The 25,901-nt window shown below is 27.6% G+C and overlaps 1 protein-coding gene across 1 annotated transcript in view; it reads right to left on the bottom strand.

Moving 5' to 3' along the window:
- LOC109600826 (homeobox protein invected) overlaps window positions 1-8,879 on the bottom strand; it is a 58,046-nt gene extending 49,167 nt beyond the window's left edge. Inside the window, exon 1 of the mRNA XM_049961423.1 lies at window positions 7,956-8,879. Coding sequence (XP_049817380.1) covers window positions 7,956-8,748 — 793 coding nt within the window. The 5' untranslated portion in view covers window positions 8,749-8,879. The remainder of the gene's footprint in view (window positions 1-7,955) is intronic.
- Between the last annotated feature and the right edge of the window lie 17,022 nt (window positions 8,880-25,901).

Here is a 25,901-nt window from a genome sequence, read left to right on the forward strand (position 1 = left end):
GTTAAAATATTCTCTAAATCTAGGTTACAATTTAAGATATTTCTTCTATTTTTAATCACTTACAACCATAATTAAAATTAAGATTATAAAATTTTTATTGACATTGATATTGAAATGTCTAAGTATTACAATTTTTAATGTAATTGTAATATTTTAGATTATTTTATATATTAAATCATGATTACATTAATGTAAAAAAAATATTTACTTATAAGAATAATATATAAAAACTAAATTATAATTTTTAAAAATGTTTTTCTAACTAATATATATATAGATTTTTAAATATTTTAACAGACATAAGTGGTTCAATATTTAAAAAAAGATATATAGTAGAAAATTTTCTCTAAATATAGATTATAATTTAACATTTATTTTTTTTTCTATTTTTAATCACTTATAACCGTAATAAAAATTGAGTTTATTAAAGTTTTTATTGACATTGTTATTGAAATCTCCAATAACCATTATTGGAAGAATGGAATATTTAAATTTTTCTATATTAAGTTATGATTATTGACTTAGTATGATAATTTTCAAGCAAAATCTTTAATTTTTAACATTGTAACAACAATATGATAATAATGTTTTTAAAATATTTTTTTAAATTCAATTTTGTTCTATTTTTAATCACTTACAACCGTGATGGCAAACGGGTTTATCAATTTTTTTTCTGGCATTAATATTAAAATGACAATAAGTATAACTGGAAAATATTAATACGCAAAATCTGAAAAAGATAACAAAAATTTTATTTTTTTTTAATTAATACAAATATTTTGAATAGACTATAATTTAATAATTTAAAAAATGCACATAAAAATGTTTATCTTAATTAAAGCTCAAAGTAATAATTTAGTTTATTATAGGTTTAGTTGGCATTGATATTGAAATGATTATTTCAAGTGTAAAATTTATAAAATATTAACTTATTGGTAATTATGTGAATATTCAATATAACAAAAACAAGATGATAATAAATTAAATTTTAAATTTTTTTTTCAACTAATAAAATTATTTCTTAATAGATTTAAGTCGATTATTAAATTAAAAAAAAGTGATTATCTTAATTTGATACTTTTTTCTTAAGCATTTGATAATCATAATAATAATTGATATTATTAAATTTCCTCTTGACATTGATGCTGAATGTACGGAATTTTTTAGAACCGAGAAGAGAAAGGTGTGTAATATATTTTTTTGGAATAAATAAGCTTTTTATTCTAATGATAAAAAATGGTTAAACAATATTTATAAATTTCTGTTATTAAACAAATTAACGTTGTAAAGAAAAAATATAATTTGATGGATTAAAACTATTGAATTCTGTACTAAATATTTTTAATATAAGAAGTTTTTAGTTAAGCATGTAAAAGGAAAATTTTAATCATATTAAACAATTTTTGCATATATTATATTTTAATTAACATTATTTATTTACTTAAAAAATCAGTTGTTTGCTGTGTTGTCAATATCCTCCAATTATGTTATATTGTTCACTGATACAGTAGAAAAAAAAATCAATTTAAACCATTTAAACGGTATCAATATCGTCAGCTCAAGCATTACAATTCAAGCTGTAAGTTGTAATTTATCACCGCACGCATTATCACCGACGGTCGGTTTTATTGGCCAGATGTTTTCCCCTGTTGATTATCAATACATTGAATAGGATTAACAGTCCTGTAACGTGTCTTCCCATTGTCCTTAGGACAATTTAACGTTGAGCTTCCCTAACACCCCTGCAAACACAGGCCAAGCTGTGAAAGGACCCTCTCGGGATTTCGGGGTTGGTTTATGATAATGTTGTGTCACATCACATACATTTGTTACCCCATGATATATCTGTACCGTTCCGTGGTTCCACTTCCTGTACGTACGGATGAGACAGGAACATAGCGTGACAGACAGATAACCAGCATAACAAAAAAAATTAAACTCCAAACTGATCTAACACACAAGAATAAAACAAATATCTCATTATTCAAGTGGACGGGGTACCCCGCGAAGTCGAGGAGTTAATTACGCTACGAAGAATGTAATTACACGGATTTGCATATTAATGTGTTCGTAATGGTCTTCGATATGTTAATAACGGCCTGGCTATGCGTTATTATGGGTGCAACAATGAGTTTGTGTTTGTTTGTTGGTAATTGTTGCACAATGAATTTTGATTGATTGGATGAAAAACGACGTGCCTTTAATCTTTCTTTCGAATCGAGGTAAACATTTATTGACTTTTTAAACGTAATCAATTTCAAATGGCTTAAGCCTTGAGGTGTTAACCTAATCATACTTAATCACAAAAGAATTCTTTTGTATATAAAATTTCTATTTTCTTTAAAAATATTTTTGCTGTTTTAATTTTATAAACAATTAATAATAATCGTCAAAATCAAGTAAAAAAACCTTTGTTTTCAAGAAATATATGACCATTTTGTAAAAATTTAGACTTGATTTAGTTATATATAATTTAATTTATATTTATAACTTAACTAATAACTAATCTGAATAATGGTGTTTTGAAGTGGATGCATAAAGAATATTAAAATTTGAAAATATAAAACAAAAAAATGTTAAATAAAGAAATAATAAAATTAATAATTAAAATTCTAATATTGATAGATACTAATTACATTTATCTGTAGATTATAAATTTTTGAAAATTTTTAAAATAAAAAATTTATATTTGTCCGAAAAAATGATTACCTTTATCTTTTAACAATAAAAACATATTTTATTTATTTACTTTCATTATTAATTAAAATAACCTTTATATTTATAAGTTTTATAAAAATAATGATATTACATTCAATTATATTTCCTAGTTTTTTGCAATATACCAAGAAACTGTTATACTATGTGTACAGCAGTTATGAAAATTATATAATATAGAGTATAATTCAGTAAGAAAAATGCTGTCAAGGTTGCTGGACTTTTAGCAAATTCTTGAAAATTTTCAAAAAATATAAATAATATAAGTTATGGATCAAAGGAAACTCTTTCTTTTGATATTAAGTTTATCGATTTTCATGTAGTCAAACTGAAATTATCAAGCTTATTTTTTTCAATTTTAACGCGTTACAAGGTTACAATATAAAAGAATTTGAATAAAAAATATTTAAAAAAATATATATTAAATGCTTAATTGATAAATTAAAAAGAAAATTTGATTTTTATGATAAGTTTGTGGTGTTATGTTTATGTCTTCCTATTTTCTACATTTTTTCTATATCTACTTATTCGAATTATTTAGAAATAAACATTGAATTGCTTTTAAATTTATCTAACACATTAAATAAACCACTCAACTGCTTTAATTCAGCAAAATTACATTGTTACAGAATATATTGTTCTATTCAAAAGTAAAATAAAATAAAAAATATTCAAATTAACGATAAAAATTACTTATTTTATTAAATAAATTATAATAATTCTTAAATTATACTTAATTATACTATATTACTTGAAATTAAAAGAAGATTATTAAATTCGTGTCATATAAAATATTTATTAATATTATTTATATTATTATTGCATATTTAGTTAGACAATTAACAATTTTAATATAAATTTATGGTAAATATGAAGCTTAATGAAATTAATAATAATCTTATTAATAATAAAAAATTATTTTAATTTTACATATTCCATTCAATAATAATAATAATAATAACAATTTTAAATAATTATTCATAATATAAGATATTAATGAAAAGTTATAAATATTTATATTGAATATTTATTTAGACATAAATTAATAATTTTGCTGTAATAAAATGATAATATTATAATAAAATAATAATAAATAATTTCCATAATATAAGATTAGACATCAATGAAAAGTTTGAAAATTAAAAAATATTAATACAAAAATTTTTATATTGTATATTTATTTTGATAAAAGTTAATATTTATTAGTGTAATAAAGTTTTTCTTTAAATATAAATTTATATTTGTTATTAAATTTAATAGAAAATAACTATGCTCCTTTTATTCTTTAGTTTACATATTAACACACTATAAGCGGGTCGGGTAAAAATACCCATCTCGAGAACTGTTGATTATTAACGGACCGGGTAATTTTTACCTTTTTGAACTTTAAAAGTGGAGTGAGATAATTTTACTCTGTTGGTTTACCTACGGAACTGAAAGAATTATCTCCTATTTTTTGTTATTATTCAACAACTTAGTTTGGACTATTTTGCTACCCGCCTATAGTGTGTTAATAACATATAATAATAAAGAATAATAATTCATAATATGAGAATTATTTTAATAATAAGACATAAAAATTATATTTATATAAAAATATTTCATTTATATTGAATATTTATTTATTGTGATAAAAATTAATATTTTTTTAATGTAATAAATATAAATCTGTAATTTTTTATTAAATTTAATATAAAATAAATATACTCATTTTATTTTGACTTTACATATTAATAGCATATAATAATAATAATGATATAATATAAAAATAATAAAGAATAATGATTCATATTATGAGAATTATATTAATAATGAGATATAAAAATTAATATTTATACAAAAATATTTAATTTATACTGAATATATATTTAGTATGATAAAAATTAATAATTTTTTTATGTAACAAAATTTTTCTTTAAATATAAATCCATAGCTATCTATTAAATTTAATAAAAAATAAATATACTCATTTTATTTTGAGTTTACATATTAATAGCATATAATAATGATATAATATAAAAGTAATAAAAATAATAATTCAAAATATGAGAATTATTTTAATAATGAGATATAAAAGTTAATATTTATATAAAAATAACTAATTTATATTGAATATTTTTTTATTTTGATAAAACTATAACTAATATTTTTTATGCAATAATTTTTTTATATATATAAACCTATAGATTTTTATTAAATTTAATAATAAAAATAAACTCATTTTTTGTAATAATTTATAATATGAGAATTATATTAATAATAAGATACATAAATTAATATTTATATAAAAATATTTAAATTATATTGAATATTTATTTATTATGATAAAAATTAGTAATTTTTTTAATGTAATAATTTTTTTCTTTATATATAAATCTGTAGTTTCTTTTTAAATTTAATAAAAAATAAATATACTCATTTTATTTTGATTAATGTTATGTTATAACATAATAAGAATAATAATGAATAAGTTATAAAAATTAATATTCTAATATTATATAATAATATTGATAATTTTACATATCAACAACATATATAATAAAAATAATAATAATAATAAAATAATAAATAAAAATATAATAATTATCTGTAATAAAAGAATATAGACATTCATTATAAGTTATGAAAATTAATATTTTTATAAAAATATTTATTATTTTGGTTTTAATACAAATATTGTAGTTATGAAATTTATTAAAAATAGAAGTGATATACTAATTTCATTTTAATTTTACATATTCCAGGGCATTTAATAACAATGTTCTCCAGCTACCGGTTTTTGTTACTTGTTACAAACGAAATGCACGATTAATTTACAATGGACCAACGCAAAAAATTAAAAGCGATATTTCCAATCATTGCACCACCTCCATCGTATTGAAACAAAAAACGACAATTATCAATCATAACAAAACGAAGAGAATAATTGAAACGTTTTACGAGCCAAACTCCGTTTTGGGAGCGTTCGTTCGTTGGCGCGCCATAAATTACCGCCGTAATTATATTCATTAATTCTTTTCAATTCGACCGCCTCCAATATATAATTTTTACACTGATACATTCGATACGAAACATGCAGATTAATTATTCAGATTTATGCCGTAACAAATTGAACGGCGGTTTTATTTATTTAAAAAATTGCATTATGTAGGTTAACACGGCTTTATTTTTAGAGTGAACACGCTCGTATTACTCACCGAGTAATTATCGCTCAATTATAGCGAATATCTTAATTAGCACCGGATTTAAATTTTCCTACCGTTTTTCGTATGCATTTCACATTAAATCACTCATCTTTTCAACCGGCGGGACTACTTTCTATTCCCGAGAACAAATCTCCCATTAATATTATCGAACGGACCGATACGATCTACGCGATGTGGATTAATTAATATTAATTACGGTTCGTACTGAAAAAAAATCAACAATTGCCTTCTTAATTACGGCGTATTTTATAACACAATTGCACTTCATCAATTGCGATTCCGATCCGACCTCATCGGACCGACGATTGGGGATTTGTTTGATTAATTAATCGGGTCTGTACGAAAAATTACGATTAAGCTAGTTTATTAAATTAAAACTAAGACAAACGTTTTATTTTGATTAAACACTAATTTTGCCTCGGTGAATTTCTCCCGTCATTATAATATTATATATAAAAGATGTGTTTTATACTTTCTAAAAAATTGGCAGATCTTGTTCACGTCTATTATATTTATGTGAACAATAATTTATCAATATAACAATACATAATATAAAAATAAAAAACGCCTCGGGACCACAATTTTGCATAATTTTAATACATTAAAAAATCTATTCATATTTGAAATGTTTTTTGAAGAAAAATTCGATAAGAATTAAATTAAAAAACTGTGTTTGTATAAGTAATCGTGCCACAAAAATATATGCGATTATAAGATTATAGTAAATTTATCGTTTTTTAAGTAATAAACAAAATAACCAAAAATGTATTCAACATATTTTTTCCATCATAAAAGTTGTGTGTTATTTAAAGATTTATTTATTGCCTTAAAATATGTATAATATTGTAAAAGAAATTATTGTTACATTTTTAATGTGTATATATGTTTAAAATTTTATTTTATTATTTTTTCTTATTAAGTAATTGTAAATATTTTTTTATATTAATTTCTTAGAACATTTCAGAAATGTACATTTTTGAGATGTACAATAGTCCCTATAAAAATTACAAACAATTTAATAAAGTTCCAGAAAATTAAAAAATTGTATTATTAGAGCCGTTAGACATTCATTTATTTATTAATAATACCTTTTTTAAGTTAATATTTGTTCAATTCGTTAAGAAATTACAAATAATTTAATAGCATACTAAGAAATTAACAGACTTTATTATTATTATGGGCATTAATTAGGTTTATCTATTTATAATGACTTTGTTTTTTATATCAATATTTCTTTATAATGATATCTCAGAAATGTACATTTCTGAGATATACTATGATACATAAAAATTATAAAAAGAAAATTATCAAATTTTATAGGCATTAATTTTTATAATTGTCTATTTGTGATGTCGTTGTTTTTATATGATATGTCCTCAATAGATATTTATTATAACATCTCAGAAATGTACATTTCTGAGATAACAATGATACTTTAAAATTACAAAAAGGAAATTATCAAATTTTATTATAGGCATTAATTTTTAAATTTATCTATTTGTGATATCCTATATGTAATATAGATATTTATTATAATACCTCAGAAACGTACATTTCTGAGATATAAAAATATATGCAAACTACAATTAATATTATAGGAATTAGATTTATAAATTTATAATAATTTTGTTTTTGATATCAATATTTCTAAGAAATTAACAAATTTTGTTATTAAAGGCCTTTTACTTATCTAATTATCTGTGTTTTTATAACAATATTTCTACGGTAGAAACATCTCAGAAATATACATTTCTGAGATATACAAAAATACATATAAAAATTACAAATACTGAATTTATTTATCTATTCGTAATGGCTTTATTTTTTATATAATTTTTTTAATTGGTATTTATTATGACATCTCAGAAATGTACATTTCTGAGATACACAATTGTACATTTAGAAAACCATTTTTAATATAAATATTGTATTGTTTAGTATTACTTTATAGTTTTTTCTTTTGGAAACGTTAGTTAATATTTCCATAATAGCCAAGAGCATTTTTTGTGATAAAGAAAAATTGCTGTAATTTACCTGATGATGGTCGATCCGAGTATCTGGTGCAGTAGACCCACGCGGGCCACAGGATGGGCTGATCCCCCTTGGCGTCGCCGCTTGGAGCGTCGCTCTTGCTCAGATCCACCGGACCCGACGCCTTGCCTTCGTCCGGGCCGCTCAGTTCCGGACTGACCTTTTTCGGTTTCGATTTTCGGATGTGTATCGGATCGGTGATGCGACGACCGAAATCGGCCTTCAATATGTTATCAATGGAGAACTTGAGACTGGCATTGTTCTCGTTGTTGTTATTAGTTTTGTTCTGATTGAAGAAGAAGTTCTCGTGCTTCGGACTTCTGCAGGACGGCGGCGAGTCGGGTTCGGACACGGACCGCGGCGAGCACAGGTTCGAGCGGAACAGTTCGTTCGAATTGGACTTGTCGAAGTCCACAGTTCGGAACAAGAAACTGGCCGAGTCCGATTTTGTACTTGGGCTTAATCTATGATTGACTGGACTAGAGGACGCGCACTTCCTGGACAGGTCCGGGTTCAGCGTGCTGTTCGTTATCTGGGAGATGGCGTTCAGATGGCTCTCGATGTTCTTGAAGCTGAGCGTCTCCGTGGGCGGCGGCGACGGCGGTTGCGGCGGCGGGTTCTCGTTGCCGACGGACAGCACCGTGTCGTCGCTGCAACAACTCGCGTTGTCCAATTGGGCGGACACCCTGTCGAAATTGTCCGAGTCCATCGACACTGAACCGTCGGTGCTCTCCATGTTCGGTCGCGTCGTGAAGATCTGCGTGTGCGACACCAGGTTGCCAGCCAACGCAGCCATCGTTCACGGAACGTTTCAGCAAATCATCGTCCGGGACGCCGAACACGGACGCAACTCTGATCGTGCAAACGACACACAAACGCGGCGGTTCTCATAAAAATGTTATGTGCGAGCAGCAAATCGACGATCGATGCGCATTCGACGAACAACCACGACTGTCTGAGTCCAGGTGAGCGCGTTTGGGCGGGGCCAAGCGTCGATGGGCGGCATCGCTGGGGTGGGGTCCGCACCGATGACGAATCACGGAAGCGCGGTCGAATGTTCACTTGAAATTTGACATGTTTTATGGGTTATTTATGGCACGCAGCCCAGGTTGGAAGTGGGAGATTACGTCCCGGAATCGCCCCGATACCTTTTCATATTGTTTATTGTTTTGATTTAGAAGTAAAAGTAATTTTTTTTTATTAGGGTGATGTCTTGTTTTAATGTTTTCAATGGAATCAATTTCATCTGTTTGTTTATGGTCCAATTGTGCAATTTATTCGCCGGATTGGATTTCTCGGAATTAATTGCGCGGCCGTTGCAGTACCGTGCCGACGCTCTTTCTAGATAATGATTAATGCCCCAATGCCATATAGAAAACCGCATTACCTGTTCGCCTCTTCGCTTCGTCCACTTGCCATTTTTTGGTGTTATTGCCTCGCCGCTTTTTTCGCCATTTTCCATCTTCAACTTAATTACTCATTCACGAGAAATGAGCTACGAATATTGACTTGTCCGGTGGATCGGCACGAAAACAATGCGCACTCATGTCGCTTATGTCCCATCTGTTCAAAAATTGCTTTTCCAGATGAAAACCTTTTGTTTTACTACCTACCATGGTCAATTATCCACAATCACCGGCCGGTGAAACGTAAATTATAATTGTGTTGCTGTAACTAAAAACCAACGTAAAATCAATATTTCATCATTTCACTGATTACTCTCTGTAATATTCAAAACGCCTACCTACTGCCCTAAAATAATAATATCGACAATTAAATTAAACAATCTGATACACATAAAGTAACAAATTCATAAAACTCGTGAAAACATAGTTACTTAAAATGTTAAAGCTAAGACCTAAGTGAGTATTGAAATATTCTCCTATAAGTATTTCCCGTATACAGTGTTCTTCATATAATTTTATTTTTTACATTTACATATTTATTAATATACAATTTTTTTTTAATGAGATATTAAAAAAGGAACTTTTATTTATTTATTAAAAATGCCTTTCTTCATTGTAAACAATTATATAACAGATCTTTTCAATTTTCATTAAAATTGAGAAGTAAACAGAAGAATTAAATGAGATGTCCCATCTTAAATGTACCATACTGTATATTAAAACATTTAAACACATAAATAAGGACTTTTTTAAATATAATAAATAAACTGATATAAACAAATATATAAATACAATGTAAGAATATATATATATACATATACATATATATATATATATATATATATATATATATATATATATATATATATATATATATATATATATATATATACATATGTATATATTGTTACCAGCATATTAAATAAATATAATCTGTATTAAATAAGTATCATTTAATATGTATATATTTTTCTCCATGCATACAAATATCATGGAACAGTAAGATAGATAATTTGATATACATCTAATTCGAATGTAGTTGTTTCTTTATTTTGGAACACATAATACTGTTAAAATCACTTTTGTATTTATGCTACCTCATGATATTATGAAAATAATAAAATTCAATTCAATATCTTCTCGTGCAACAAGTTTAAGTTGATAGAGATTAGTAAGTTTTTTATAAATATATAATAATAAATAATATAATAAATAAAACTAAAACTCCGTTCAACAATTTTCTTCGCTTCTTACTCCAATCCATCTTGTCCTACTGTTACTAGTAAGCTATTTCTTGCGGTAAATAAGTGGAAAAAAAATAAAAATTTAACTCAGTTTTGAAATTGATTGTATATTTTTTAAGATAGAAAAAAGGATGTTAAATATACCTAAATATATGTGCGACTCGTTTGATTGATCTATCCAGTAAATATACCACCACACAACCTCATAATGTTGTGACCGTTTACCGAGTTTACCCTGCAAAAACCTTAAGTAGCTCGAAGGTAATAATATTAGTGATACAGCTCATACAGAGGAGCGGAAGGCAAATTAATTAGACTCAGTTTTATATTTGTACAAACTTAGCATACTGTGAAATAAAAATGAGACTCAATTCATCAATTTTCTTCATACCTTACCTAATGATCTTGCCCCACTGTCACCAGTAAGATATTTTTTGAGGTAAAAAGTGAAAACAATCAAAACTATAATTCGATTTTCACAAAATTATATTTTATCTCCTTTTTACTCTAATATTCTTATTTGTGAATATTTTATTAAGTTGGAGGAAGGTTGTTAAGTATACCTACCTGGTAACTGCGTACCAAGTAATGTGTGACTAGTATGGTTGATCTATCCAGTAAATCTACCAATATCCAATCTCATAATGTTGTACCCATTTACCAGGTTTACACTGCAAAAACCTTGTTGTACCTAGAGGGTGAATATGATTAGTGATACATCTCATACTGCGGAGCCGATGGCAAATCAGTTAGAATCAGTTTTATATTTGTACAAGCTTGGCATATTGGAAAATAAAATTGAGATTCAACTCAACAATTTTCTTCGTATCTACCCAATAATCTTGCTCCACAGTCACCAGAAAGGTATTTTTGAGGTAAAAAGTGAAAAACTATAACCCGAATTTGAAAAAATTATATCTCATCTCCTTTTTACTCCAATATTCTTATTTATGAATATTTTTTTAAGTTGGAGGAAGGCTGTTAAGTATACCTACCTGGTACTGCGTACCAAGTAATGTGTGACTAGTATGGTTGATCTATCCAGTAAATCTACCACCATCCAACGTCATAATGTTGTACCCGTTTACAAGGTTTACCCTGTAAAACCCTTAGGTACCTAGAGGGTGAATAATATTAGTAATACATCTCATACTGCAGAGCCGATGGCAAATCAGTTAGAATCAGTTTTATATTTGTATAAGCTTGGCATATTCCGAAATAAAATTGAGATTCAACTCAACAATTTTCTTCGTGTTTTACCCAATAATCTTTCCCCACAGTCACCAGTAAGGTATTTTTGAGGTAAAAAGTGAAAAAGATCAAAACTATAACTTGATTTTGAAAAAATTATATCTCATCTCATGTTTACTCAAATATTCTGATTTATCTATATTTTTTAAGAGGGAGAAAAGGTGGCACTGCGTACCAAATAATGTGTGACTAATATGATTGATCTATCCAGTAAATCTACCACCACGTAACCTCAGAATGCTGTGCTTGTTTACCGCGTTTACCCTGCAAGGAACCTCGAAGATGTATAAGATTAGTGATACAGTTCATAGAGCGAAGCCGATGGCAAATCAATTAAAATATTTCCTTTTTGCAACAATTTCCTCCTTCATATGATTTGCTCATATTAATAATACCTAATTAAGGAGTTACAAAATATTTTTTATTTTAACATATAAAAAAGGTTACATCGATGTTATAGAATCTAAATAATGACCAAAAAAACTTTTTGCTCAAGTTTTATATACTGTATTATTGATTTAAATTGATAATTGAAGACACCATCACAATTATTATACGTGAAGAAAAATAAAAAAATTCAGGATATCCCCTAACGGAAAAAGCAATTCATTTCTTCCAGTTAACGCTTTAGTCTGTTATACTAAAAGCTAATAAAAGCATATTGCCTCGCACATTCGAAGAACACATAAAAATTAATAAAAAGCACTGGGTACTCGCCGGTAATGGGTTCCGCGAAACCGGAGCAGGGCAAAAACACCTTGATAACCGAGGCGTTTTAAATTAATTAAACGATAATCGCCGCATCGCAGTTACGTTGCGAAAAGAAAACGAAACATTTTCCGAGAAACAATGCACCGGGGAAAATGGCATGTATTTCAAGATTGTTTATGTCTTTAGCGCGAGAAACATCATTCAGCTATAGCCGGGTGAGTTGACGGCGTCATTCCGCATTTATGAGCTTATCTGATTGATGGCATAATACCGAAGTTGTTGGACAAATGGGACAAATCTCCTTGTAAATCTTTGCTCCCACCGCCACGTCTGTAAACTCGCTCCTTCTATTTCGATAATGCCATTCAATTTCCAAAGTTGCACGTTTCCTGTAATTTTTTCATTATGCTACGTTATATTTAAATCTACGGACTGCGTCAGTGTTACGAGCTCGCCAGCTCCGAACTTACCCAAAACGAAAATATATTTAATTATAACCTGTCAACAAAACAAATTGCCCGAGCCGCAAGGAGTGCTAAAAAAATGCTTCGTACGCGTCAAAAATTTGTTCGTGGGCCGCCGATATGCCGATTCTGTTAATTAATTTTTTCGTTCATTAACACACGAATTCGTGAAATGCACATTAATTGTCGATAATTATTTTTCGGAATGTTGTTAATTTCAATAACTGTAGGTATAATTGCCCGACGAGAGTCTCGAGGTAATACGAAATCGATTTAAATTTGTATACCTACCTGTGTAGTGTGTGTACTAACTAATAAATCAAGATAATGTAATTTGTAACTAGCATAACACAACAAAAAATATGACACATTGGAAATTGTTATTGGTGTTATTATAACATTAAAATAATTGTGATAATTGGATTGAATAGTAATTGTAATATTTACACCTGTAATTATTATTATAACTATAAATTATATTTATTAATCATTCAAATTAAACCTAACATATACAATGTGTCACGAATTGGTTGTCTTTGAGTGTCGGAATCACTGAGCTGTTCTGATATATCCACGAAAACATTTCATAGATTTCGAAAAAAATTTCTTAATGTATTTAATTTTTTTAACAAATAGTAAAAAGTATCTGTAAAATTTCTAGATAATACAACTTCTCTAATTTCAAATTGATTATAATTGTTTACTTACCTTTAAATTATATTATAATTGTTTAATTACCTTTAAAAATGTTAAAAAAAGTTAGACTTTCCAAAAATTTAGAATATTTAATATTATCTATATATCTTTAAAATATATAATAAAAAAATATGACATATTATCTTCTATGAAACATATGAAAAATGTTATTTTTCATAGGTAATTAATTATGTTAAAACTATTAAACATGACATTGGATAAATTTATTATGTATCTTAATCGTTGATAATTTATTATTTCTAATAATTTTCGAGATATTTAATATTACCCTCTATGAAGCCTATAGAATATAATATTTTTCATATGTAACTATGTCAAAACTATCAAATATGATATTTAATAAAATTATAATGTATTTTAATCATTAATATTATAATTTACTAGTTCTCATAAATTTTGAGATACTTAATATTATCTTCTATGAAACATATGGAAAATATTGATAACCTTTTTATAATGTATCTTTACCATTGATGATTGTTATTTCTAATAAATTTTCAGATACTTAATATTATTAAAGCTATTAAATATAACATTGGATAAATTTATTATAATGCATCTTAATTATTGATAATTGTTATTTGTAATAAACTTTGAGATATTTAATATTATCTTCTATGAAATATGTAATATTAAATATAATATTAATATAATTATTAATTGTTAATTATAATATAATAATATTACTATGTTATATTAAACCAATCAAATATGATATTTAATAAACTTATTATAATATATTTTAACCATTCATAATTTGTATGAAAATTAGAAATTATATCATCTTTTTACGTGAGTGTTTGTAAATAAAATGATTTTAAAAACATAAATAAAATACATTACAAGTAGCGCCCTCTATGTTTCACAGACGACAATATTAAATATCTCGAAATTTATCATGATTATCGTTATATCTTAATAATTGATAATCTGTTTGAAAATTAGCAATTAAATCACAACTTTCCCGTATCTGTATGTAGTTACTTTTTAAACACGTAAATAAAATACATTATAAGTAACTCCCTCTGTGTTTTATAGATAACGTATAATAAGTAAGATAATAAGATAATTTAATATATAAATTCTTAAATTTTAAAGCAAATTAATTTGAATAAAGACACATTAGTTTTTACCATTAAACAATAAAAATAATACACCGCCCTACCACAAATCAGCTTTGATAAATGTTTGAATCAATAAAGGTTTTTCAAAAATTTATCGTTGGACACTTTCTACTTAAATAGTTTTCATCTAGGTTAGTTTAATTGGTAACTTAACCAGCAGCAATAATTTACATAGTCCAAGAAGTAAAATGTTTTTCTTGTACCTCCGCATAAAATTAATTGATCAATTAGGCATTAATAAAGCCAATTAAAAAAATCAATTTGTGTGAACAAACTGCTGTTAGAACAGGTCGAAAACCCGTTTAAAAAATCGTTATGTCAAATTAATTGTGGCGTTTTGATTTGTTTTTTTAGGATAGGTGAAATTCAGAAGTAATTGGATTAGTTCTGAATGGTTAGTTTCCTTTAAATTGCTTAACTATTTAAATAATTTTTACATTAAAGAAGAGTTATGTTATGATGTTTCATTTTAAAAAGAATATTTGTTAAATTATAGTATCTATTTTTAATAGCTGCGGGTTGTTTCTAAATAAAGAATTGCTTTATTTTGTAGTAAGTATTTTACGTTGATTTACGATCAATACTGTACATATGTACATATAATTTTTTTCTAGTATGACAAGACAAAAAGCGGTGTTCTTCATTCAGGTTTATTAGAAAATTAAGAGGCACCATACCAAATTATCAATTAACAAATCAAAAATTTTAAACTCAAATATTTCGAAAATATATTGTTTTGTGTAGCTTTTTCGCCGAAAAAGATAGAACAAACAATATTTTTAGAAGAAACAAAATAGTTAAAACTATATTATAGTACGCTAGGTGTCATACAATGTAAAACAAAATAATGATCAAAATCTAATTTTTTAATCCCTCTGAGGAGATTTGTATAAATGAAAGATATTTCAAAATCAAAATTAAATTTTAAATTTAACTATTTGTATCCCGGTTAACTTAATTAACTAGAATACAACAAGTCTGATCAAATGGTAATTTTTTTGTCATAAATACAGTACTCAACCATGACCCACTAATTAAGGGACACCAGCTATAAGTGGTGTATGAACTACTCACATATCTTTTAATCGACTGTCCAAAATCACTTGTTATTTTTGTCATTATATGTTATTTATTTTCACCTACCTGTGGACACCTGAAACGCATGAAATCGCAAATTTACTATCCCACGAAAACAAAAGTCGGAAGATAAATAGTCGTTTAAAAGAAAAAGGAAAAAAGGCCCGAAATATGTTAATGCACGCAGTGGCCGGTTTGGATCAGGTACCCACATCTTGCCGGTACCTACCATTTGGATGCCGCGTACGGTTATTAGTCCATCAGATAATAAGTATTTACATCAGTCCGAGCTCTTTTGAAGCGTTTTTACACCACCGGACCCGATTCGGATTTATACGGGTTCTCCCCGTCTTTCTGTCCCTGTGCTTGTGTGTGTGTTTCATATTACATTTTATTACGCCCTTTATTACTCGGCCGTGATACGTGATGACACTGCTTTCTGACACGCCGTAAACAGACAATGTAAACAATATGAGGGACAATTTACAAAAATAACCTGTGAACGTTCAGTGAAGGCATCCTTAAAATTTTTATGTAGTGGATTTATCTTAGATTACCTCAAAATTAACAAATTATTGGACATCGGCCAATTTCTAAAATCACTCTTTCATAAGAAATTTCTCATGAGCACAATGTAGTCTTCAAAAAACAAGACCAATAACTAGAAATGAATAAAATTACTTGAACTTTGTTTTGAATATTTTCAAATTTGTTTAATGGTTCACCACAAATAAATTGAAATTAATTTACTTTATGTTACTCGATTTATTCATCAATTATGTAAGCTAAGTATGGAATGATTATATGTGAATTTTATTTATAATTTTCAAAGAATCCAAAAATGCAAAAATACATAGGGGTAATTGTTTAATAGAAAAACTTAACATTAATACATTTCACATCATTGACTACCCTTACACTCTTTAAGTGGTTTAAATTTAACTCTCCAATTGCTGTATAAATATTATTATTTAATTAGATGTTTCTAAACTATTCGACCTTGAAATTTTCAAAATTTATTATCTTCTATAAATTGGTCTTATAATATTTCAAACAATACAATTAATATTTCCCTACGTTATTTGTTAGGTTAGGTACCTATAAAAATAAATATGAAAATATTTATATTTATTTTTTTGTTATCTATGCCGATATGCCGATCTAAAAAATATTTATGTGTTTCAAATGTGATTATAATTAATTAATTGTCTTTAAACGATTGGCAAAATAAACGTATAATATTAAAATTAAACTTGGATGGATAAATCATTAAATAGATAATTTAAATATTTTATATTAATTCATAAACATTGTCTATAATCATCATCAATGATAAATAGAGCACAATTGCACAAAAACGATATATGTATAAAATATTATTTATTACAAAAAATAAAATAAGTATAAGACAATTATTTTTAGAGAAATAACTTACTATTACTAAAGTAATTAATTTAATTTTATTATACAACAACATTATAAATTATTAATACAAAAAAACTATTTAAAAACTTTACCATAAATGTTAAATAAAGCAAATTTCTTAAAGTTGGAAGATAATCTGTCTTTGTCGGGCCTGATCTCTCTCTCTCAAGATTTAGATGGACTAAACGTTTTTCGATCCGTATATATAACATATTAATAATAACATAAATTGTTTCCGCACGAATAAAAATAAAATAGGTATAATATAATTATTTTTAGAGAACAAAGACCTCTATAATATAATTATCCTCTATTAAATAATTATTTTAATTTCATTATAGAACAAATTAAATATTAATACAAATTATTAAAATATAAAAATAATTCAATAAATCTATGGGAATTAATTAAACTGTCAAATTATTTTTAATTCAAATATTAGTAATAGTAACAAATAATCATTTTTGGAAACAACTTGAATAATTAGGTCATGTGAAATGATTAACAATGAAATTAATACAAATTATTATTATAAAAACATAATTTAAGTCTACGGAAATTAATTAATCTGTTTAATTATTTTTAATTTAAAAATTACTATTGAGACTAGCAAATAACTTATTAGTCGATTATTGAAATAACCTGAACAATCAGGTTATGTGATACGACTAACAACTAACCACGCAATTGATAGAAATCATTCGTATGAAAACCTATTAGTCGGTATTTTTAAACACCTCGACTTACGACTAACGTGACAGTTAAAATTAGTCGTATGAAAAGTAACTTACTCGTATTGACCATCAAATTGATTTCAATGGGCTAATTTGTCGGCTATTCAGATAAAACTTAACTCGAGTAATCGGTTATTAAAATACTTCTAGTATATTATTACAATTAAATTTTTTTCTTATAATAATAATATGTCAATTTACGAGCACAACATACCTTTTTTTTTAAATTTATGTTCATATTTAAAAAAAATCTGATTAATATAAAACTTTCAGTTTATAAATACGTAATTACTTTGAACACTCATAATACCCACCTATACCCATAAAATTTATACTTGCGTGTTTGATTATTTATTTATCTAATGCATGTGTGTTAAGAGTTTAAATAAATATCACCAATAAAAATACTTAATTCAGTTATATCAATAATTTTTTATTGTTGGTAGATACAAGACCAATAAAATTCCAAGAGCGAATTAATTAATTCGTTATCGAGTTTATAAGAATAATAAATCACCGAACATGAACAACATACATACACAAACAAACAAACACACATACGAAATCCCATAAAACAACCTGGAATAAATCCGGCTGTGCATATTTATGTCGATCTGGGCATCTGGTTTGAAATTACAGCGCGGCTGCAACATGATCCGTAACAAATCGCCAAACGAAACTAAGCCATACACGGGCACAAAGAACCGACAATATATCAATTTCCGAGCGTGTATTTTTCATAAATCACGCGCTACTCACCAAATTGACACGTTCCCCTACTGCCCCGCAGTGACGCCTATTTCATTTGCCCCACCACAGCCTAGCGTTCTGTGTCACATCCCCACCAACGGTCCCCGTTCCCCCACCGACAGGGCCACGCCCACGTAACGGGCGTGGCCAAATAACCAATCAGTGCGGCGACGTGTGTGGTCCTCAGATCTTTATTATATCTTCGGCTGCCAATTTAACAATTGGAAACGGCCGAGACGCGCGACGAGGACGAACGAACGCGCCGGACGGAGACGGAGCGAACGTGTACGCTCGCGGTTGTGTCTCAATATAATTAAGTTTATTGTATGTGTAAATTTGATATTTTCTTATTAAGCCCCGCGCGAATGCTGACTAATCCATCAACTGATTTATTATTCACGGTAACCCACCTCCCCCTCTGCTCGTTCACAATTTTTGTGTTGTTGTCGAGCTGATCTCATTGTAAATTAATTATTGGATTTTTCTCGTCGCGGACCGTTCGGCCGTCCGGATCGGTTTCGTAGCTCGTGGCATGTCGTTAATGATTCGATTGTGGATGTGGGCGGGTTTCTGGGTCAACGGGGATGCCATTCCGGTTCGATAATTTAATTAGTGACGGACAATGATCGTATGGGGTTATTGGTTACGTTTTGACACCCCTTTTTTATTATATTATAAGATATAAAAAAAAAAATAAATAAAATTTCACGAAAGGTAAAATACAGTGGCGTGCATATATATAATGTTCGAATATGCGCTGTATATTCCTGATGCAGAAGTAGACATGCAAAGGATTAATTAAATAAATTGCAATTTTAATAGATAGAAGCCGTTGAACTTGACCAATGAGAAAGTCGCTTTGGACAATGTTTAGTATACAGTGGTAGCCAGAAAAATTGAAATTACATTCCACGTTTCATCCATTAATAACCCCAATTCATCTAAGTATTTTAATCGAGAGATCATATCCTTCGAATTTCAATTGGATTTAGATCCGGGCTTTCAGAACCTCAACATGGTTATCTTTGAACTAATTTTGAACAACTTTGAAAGTATGTTTTGAATTATTATCATAAATAAAAAGTTATGTAACTCGTAAATTATCATTGACAAATTGTTCTATTATATCTCTCATGATATCTCTATGAAACGGTCCTTTTTACGAATAATTCTCTGTGATAGGAATATACTGTGTGTGAGTCAAACTTTTATTTCTACAGATATTGTTTACCATTTGAACTTCTATTGAACTTGGATTCATCATTTCAAAGTACTCTTTACTAAAAAATCTGGAGGATAATTAGAATATTTTTGAGCAGATTTTTGATAACAATGGTTTCTTTACTGAAATACATCCTTACTAGTTTAATTCAATCAGTCGACGATTTAGTGTTCTACTGGACACACAGGTATATGACCAAATTAATTAATTTTTTATTTGCCTATTTTTTCAATTTGTCTGTCTATAAAAGGAGTTGTCTTATTGAATTTTTAAATATTCACTAGACAAACTTAAATTCTTTTAAGTATTTCCTGAAAAAATAATATTCTGAGTTCCTGGTACTGAAGATAAGATCAACCTCAGTTTTTTCCTCCTCTGAGAAATAGAAAAATATTTGGATTATATGATGGATAAACTCATTTAACATTTTGAAGCTTCTTTTGAGTCTCTTTTACGACGTGTGATGTTGCGTTATCATGAAGCAGAAAGTCTTTTATGTTGACTGAACAAGCTCGTCTTTGGGTATGTTTCCATGGACTAGTTCCAGTTTCCAAGTATATAGTAGATGTTGTATCTATCATTTGATCTCTTGATCAGTAGGTAATACTTAAAATTGTAGTTTTCTTGGGTTGAGACTTTTTGAAGTACTACCAGCTAATCTAATTTCAAGCTCATTGTCAATATTAGTAAAAACTGTCGTAATCAACTCATTTTTCGTAGAATACAAAAGAAAATAGAGAATTGTTCAAATGCCTAATATTGTTACATCCTCTTAATTTATGTGAGAACCATTTGTCCAACCATTTGATGAAATTCATTGTATGAAGCTTCCATTAGTTTTTCCATTGGTGATTAGTTGTCACAGTTTATTACCTATAAATAATTAAATAATATAATAATAATAATAATAATTCTCGAATATGATGATTTTGAATGAGATATTTCTTCGTTAGTACCTTTTTCAGAACAATCTTGATTTTATTTATCATCAGTACGCACACTTTTAAATCGACAACACCAAAATCATCTGACATCTGTGCCTTCTGTTGCTTTGAGCCGATTTTTGAACTCACAAAGAGAATTATAGTACTTACACCATTTTTAACAACAAAAGTATTTTAAATACAATGTAGCATAAATATATATGGCACATATATACATTTTCATATAAAAATGTTAAAATATAGTATAAAAATTTAATCAAATAAAAAATAAATTAAAAACATAAAATAATTTTTCCTGTAACTAATATATTTGAATTTGTTAATTCTACTTAAAATTCTAGACCTATTGTATTTTGAATCGTTTCCTACCTTCATATATTTTAAAGATATTTATATATATATTTTTTTAAATATCTGTATTATTAGAAAGTTATTTTTTTGTTGACATATAAATAAACAAAAATGTATATTATAACCAGAAGTCATTAACAGCATTCCAAAATATTATAAAAGTTCAGAAATACTACATTAAGTTTATTTAAAATAGGACGCATTGTTTTAAATTCACGATTTGATTTGAAAAGTTGGCATCCCAGGAACGCACTTCATTTTCTTTTCGGCCCCGTTTTTTCCGTCGTATTTCGTTTTAATTCAGCCCTTAAAGTGAAGGATCAATTTCTGCGAAACGTGAGCGAACTGTAGATTTTTCCGGGTGATTAATTAAGTTCCAGCGCTCCTCTTAACGTGCCCCCGCGTTTCGGGAGCCGTCCCACCCCGGAATGAAAGAATGTTCAATTAAGAAACTTTTTAATTTGACTAGCACCGTGTCTTATGTCATTTGAGCGTATTCTTTAATTACACGTTTTACATTGAAGCAATTAAATTCGGAATTAGCTCTCGCAAATGCTTCACCGGAATAAATGTTTTAGCAACGCTAACAACTGTAATTATCCCGAGCACTGCCTTTTTAAATCATTATTTATGTTTGTGTTTCTTTTTGTTCCGTTCTGTTTTCATGTGTCTAATCACATTAAAAAAACAAATTATTAGGTACTAAGTCGTTTTACACGTTGTATACAGATTTAATATGTGTGCGTGTACACAGTTTTGTTTCCATTATTTATCTAAAGTAAAAATATTTCTTTGCATTGAAACTCATGTAAATTAGAAATATAAATATAAGCTGTTTGAATCTTATAAAATATGTTTTGTTGCATCTTTAGTTTATAAATAGCATTAATAGTTATATGGCCAATTGGATTCCCCTTATTAACTTATTTTAAATTTATATTTATTCTCTTTATAACCTACATCCGAGATAACAGAAATGATAAATTATTTCATAGAAATTAAATTAATTATTTTCTGATTTTTTCAGTGATGCTATTTTGGTAAAAATGTTTTTATTGAAAATAATATATTTTTACTGTACAAAACATCAAACCCACTTTAATTTAAACTTTTCTCATTAACATGAATTATTGAATAACATATTTATATGTGATATGTAATTTCATAACAAGGATTGATTGATGGAGCGACATCTATTCGATAACCGTTTCATTAGCATAAAGCGCCATCTCGTAGACCTGTGCCTCACTTCAAATTTATTTAAGATAGAAAAATTTTTTCTACCGGAAAACATTCAAATATATCACCACCATAGATTGAAGTGCACCTAAATCACCATTCTTCGAAAAATGGTCAATTTGTGTGTTCTGTATACTTGTATGTTCGTAAGTTTTCTTTTTATTTCGGTTATACTTGGTATCATATTTTATATCCAAAAGATTTGTGTCATAATTAATTAGTGTGCTAGTTACTTTGTTGCAAACTGCGAAATGTAAATGAGTAAAGATTACAACAAAAGTAGTTTGTTGTAGTTTAGTCTAGTAAAATACAGGCGACAAACTGTCATTTATTTTACGTTATATTGTTATTTAATTAAATAATCCAACTTAAAAAATATATTAATAGATTGATAAGAAATACAAAAATAAATACTAGATAAAATTGAACATACATGTTTTATCTGATTGTACCCGTACTTGCTATTTAAATATATTAAACAGAATTGCCCTTGCATGTTTTATATGATAATGTCCCGTACTTTATTACTATATGCTGTAGCAACTATTCAGATGAGGCAGGTGAGACAATGCCTCATCTATGGAAATGATTTTATGAAAAATACAGTTTTTATGTTTTTATTCTTTAAAATAGAATATAACTTAATATTTAAACTAAGATAGAAGGGTAATATAATATTAAACGGACAATTAAAGAAACAATAAAAGTTTTATATTAAATTTCAATGAATATTTTGTGCGCAAGTTCGCCAGAGGCACTTTTAAATGTGCCTCTTTTTGTCAATTCGTTTCATAAGTCAATCTTGAATATTTCTATTTGATTACACCATTTGCCCATGAGCTTTAAGGTCGGGCCATTATTTCAATAGTAGGGGAACTGAGGCGTGCCTCTAGCCAATGAGATAATTCTACCAACTCAAACGAAGTTCCCGAACATTACCCACTCTTCAGTTTCAAAAACTACTGCGTGTGTGTCTGATGAATTCAATTATGGAAAGATTTTTAATACTGCATCTCTTTTTTATTATGACCAGTAATAATACGAAAGAATTTATTAATATAAAAAATGCCGTTGACGTGGTGTTTTTTACAAAATAAATGTATATTTCCTTTTTAAATTATTATGACAAAATGTTTGTGGTTAATTATAATTAAATCATCAAATACCTACTTTGAATACCTTAACGATCACGGGACAAAAAACCGCGGATTTACTATATATTGGTACGATAAATTTGATTGACTAAGGAGAAGTACGGTAATATAGGTAGATACTTGGCATAAAAGGGTTATTTGTGATTTGAAAAATTTATCTTGCAGACTAAATTTACATGATTAGCACTGATCATTCGAATTGTATATTGTAAATTATGCCTAAATAAAAATAAAATGTTGTTTATGATCATATGATTTATAATATATTTTGTATTTATGTATTTATATTTCATATTACTAGATACGTATAATATAAAACAAAATTTAAAATATATTAAAATTTTATTAAATAAATAAAAAAATATATACAAACTATTTCACTAAAAAGGTCAGGTCCCCAGTTTTACGATCATTTTCGTTTTCCCACATCTGCCCCATGAGCTCCCAAAGGTTTTCAATTGGATTAAGATCCGATAACCTAGGGAGCCATGGAATTCGATTTACCTTTCTGTGGACAGTAAACAAACCACTTCCCCACGATCCGAGCTCGGTGTATGGGACAATTATTATCTATAAAATGAATTAGCTTCATATCATCAACGAAGTAAAGTGTACACACTAACGGCAGCATGACATTGTTGATGACGTTCAAATAATTATTTGAATCCCCACACATTCAGGGTAATCCTACCGGATTGTTTATTGGGTACGACGTGATTCTCGTCGTACCGTCTCCTTTCTCCACAGATGCAGTCGTCCATCTATGTTGGAATGAAAACATATTTCTTGAAAATATAATATTTTGCCAGTTGAAATATAAATACTCCTGGCTAAATTCTAGTCTAACTCTTTTCTCAAAATCAGAGCTACTTTATGCGCAAGACGTCTATTATGGAATTCATTTGTGGAGTAAATATGCATGAGTTGCTCTTGTTGGGAAGTCTCTGTTGTGTAATTTTGGAATACACCACAGTAACTCTCTAAAAATTGTTGAGTTTCTTTAGATTTTAAAACCCCGTCAATACCGGAATAGGAATATACGCAATTAATACATTTCATTTCTTCTAGTGAAAATTTGTAAACAATATTGTGTTATTAATTTTTGAAATAATATAATGTGATTGTAAATATCTGATGTTCCTTATACATGTGTGTTATATTCCCATTCTTTTAATAAAATTTTAGATGCCTAATTCGGTCAATGTGTGATGAAGAGGACTTATGCTAGAAGGAAAGAAGCATTTCCATATCATAATTAAACCATAACTGTGCCTCTTAACATAAGCAGGATTTTTAAATAAATTAAATTTAAAATCATACCTACAGCCTATCCATCCCCACTGTTCAGTGGTAAAGTGAACAGATCCTGACCAAACCGAAACCCAGCCTTCAAAGGTAGTAGAATTTAAGTCTGTGTCCAAAAAAACCTCCATATTTACATTATTTTCACTATCTATTAATAAATAATTATAAAAATAAAAACACCGTTAGTAAATAATCGGCTGAATTCACATTGTGACAATGGAATATTATAAAGTGAAATTTTATTCCACGAAAAATAATAATGTACGTTACGTTTAAAGAATTGACCAACTAGCTGCATTGATAAAATATAAAATTGTATACAAGGTCATATTTTTAACATGTCTTAACAAGGCATCAAACAATTTTTTAAAATAAAGTCATCACGACACGTATATATGTTTTCGAGTACTTTCATGTATGAGAAGTGAGTTCAAAGTACAGAATCAGGATTAAAGTAAAAATAAGAATTAATCACATTTTTTACTATTTATATAACTGAAATAGTAGTTTGTTGATAACATATTACAAATAATCTACGTGTGATAACGCGTGACATAATGTTCTTAGTGTTTTGTTTAAGGGCCGACAATAATAAATATGAAAATAAAACAAAAACATTTAGAGATGTTTACTATTATATAATAATTTATATACTATTAATTGTCTTATAATTAATAATAATACAGTTATGTTAAGAAGCATCTTTTTCATGCTTTAAATGACCTTTCAATTGCATTATTAACATTTGCTATCATTGGTGAATACTTCGACTTTTAAAAAATTAAAACTAATTTCAAATGAAAAACTAACAAAAAATAATGCCACTCATAG

The sequence above is a fragment of the Aethina tumida genome, chromosome 1, assembly GCF_024364675.1.
Source record: "Aethina tumida isolate Nest 87 chromosome 1, icAetTumi1.1, whole genome shotgun sequence".
NCBI lineage: Eukaryota > Metazoa > Arthropoda > Insecta > Coleoptera > Nitidulidae > Aethina > Aethina tumida.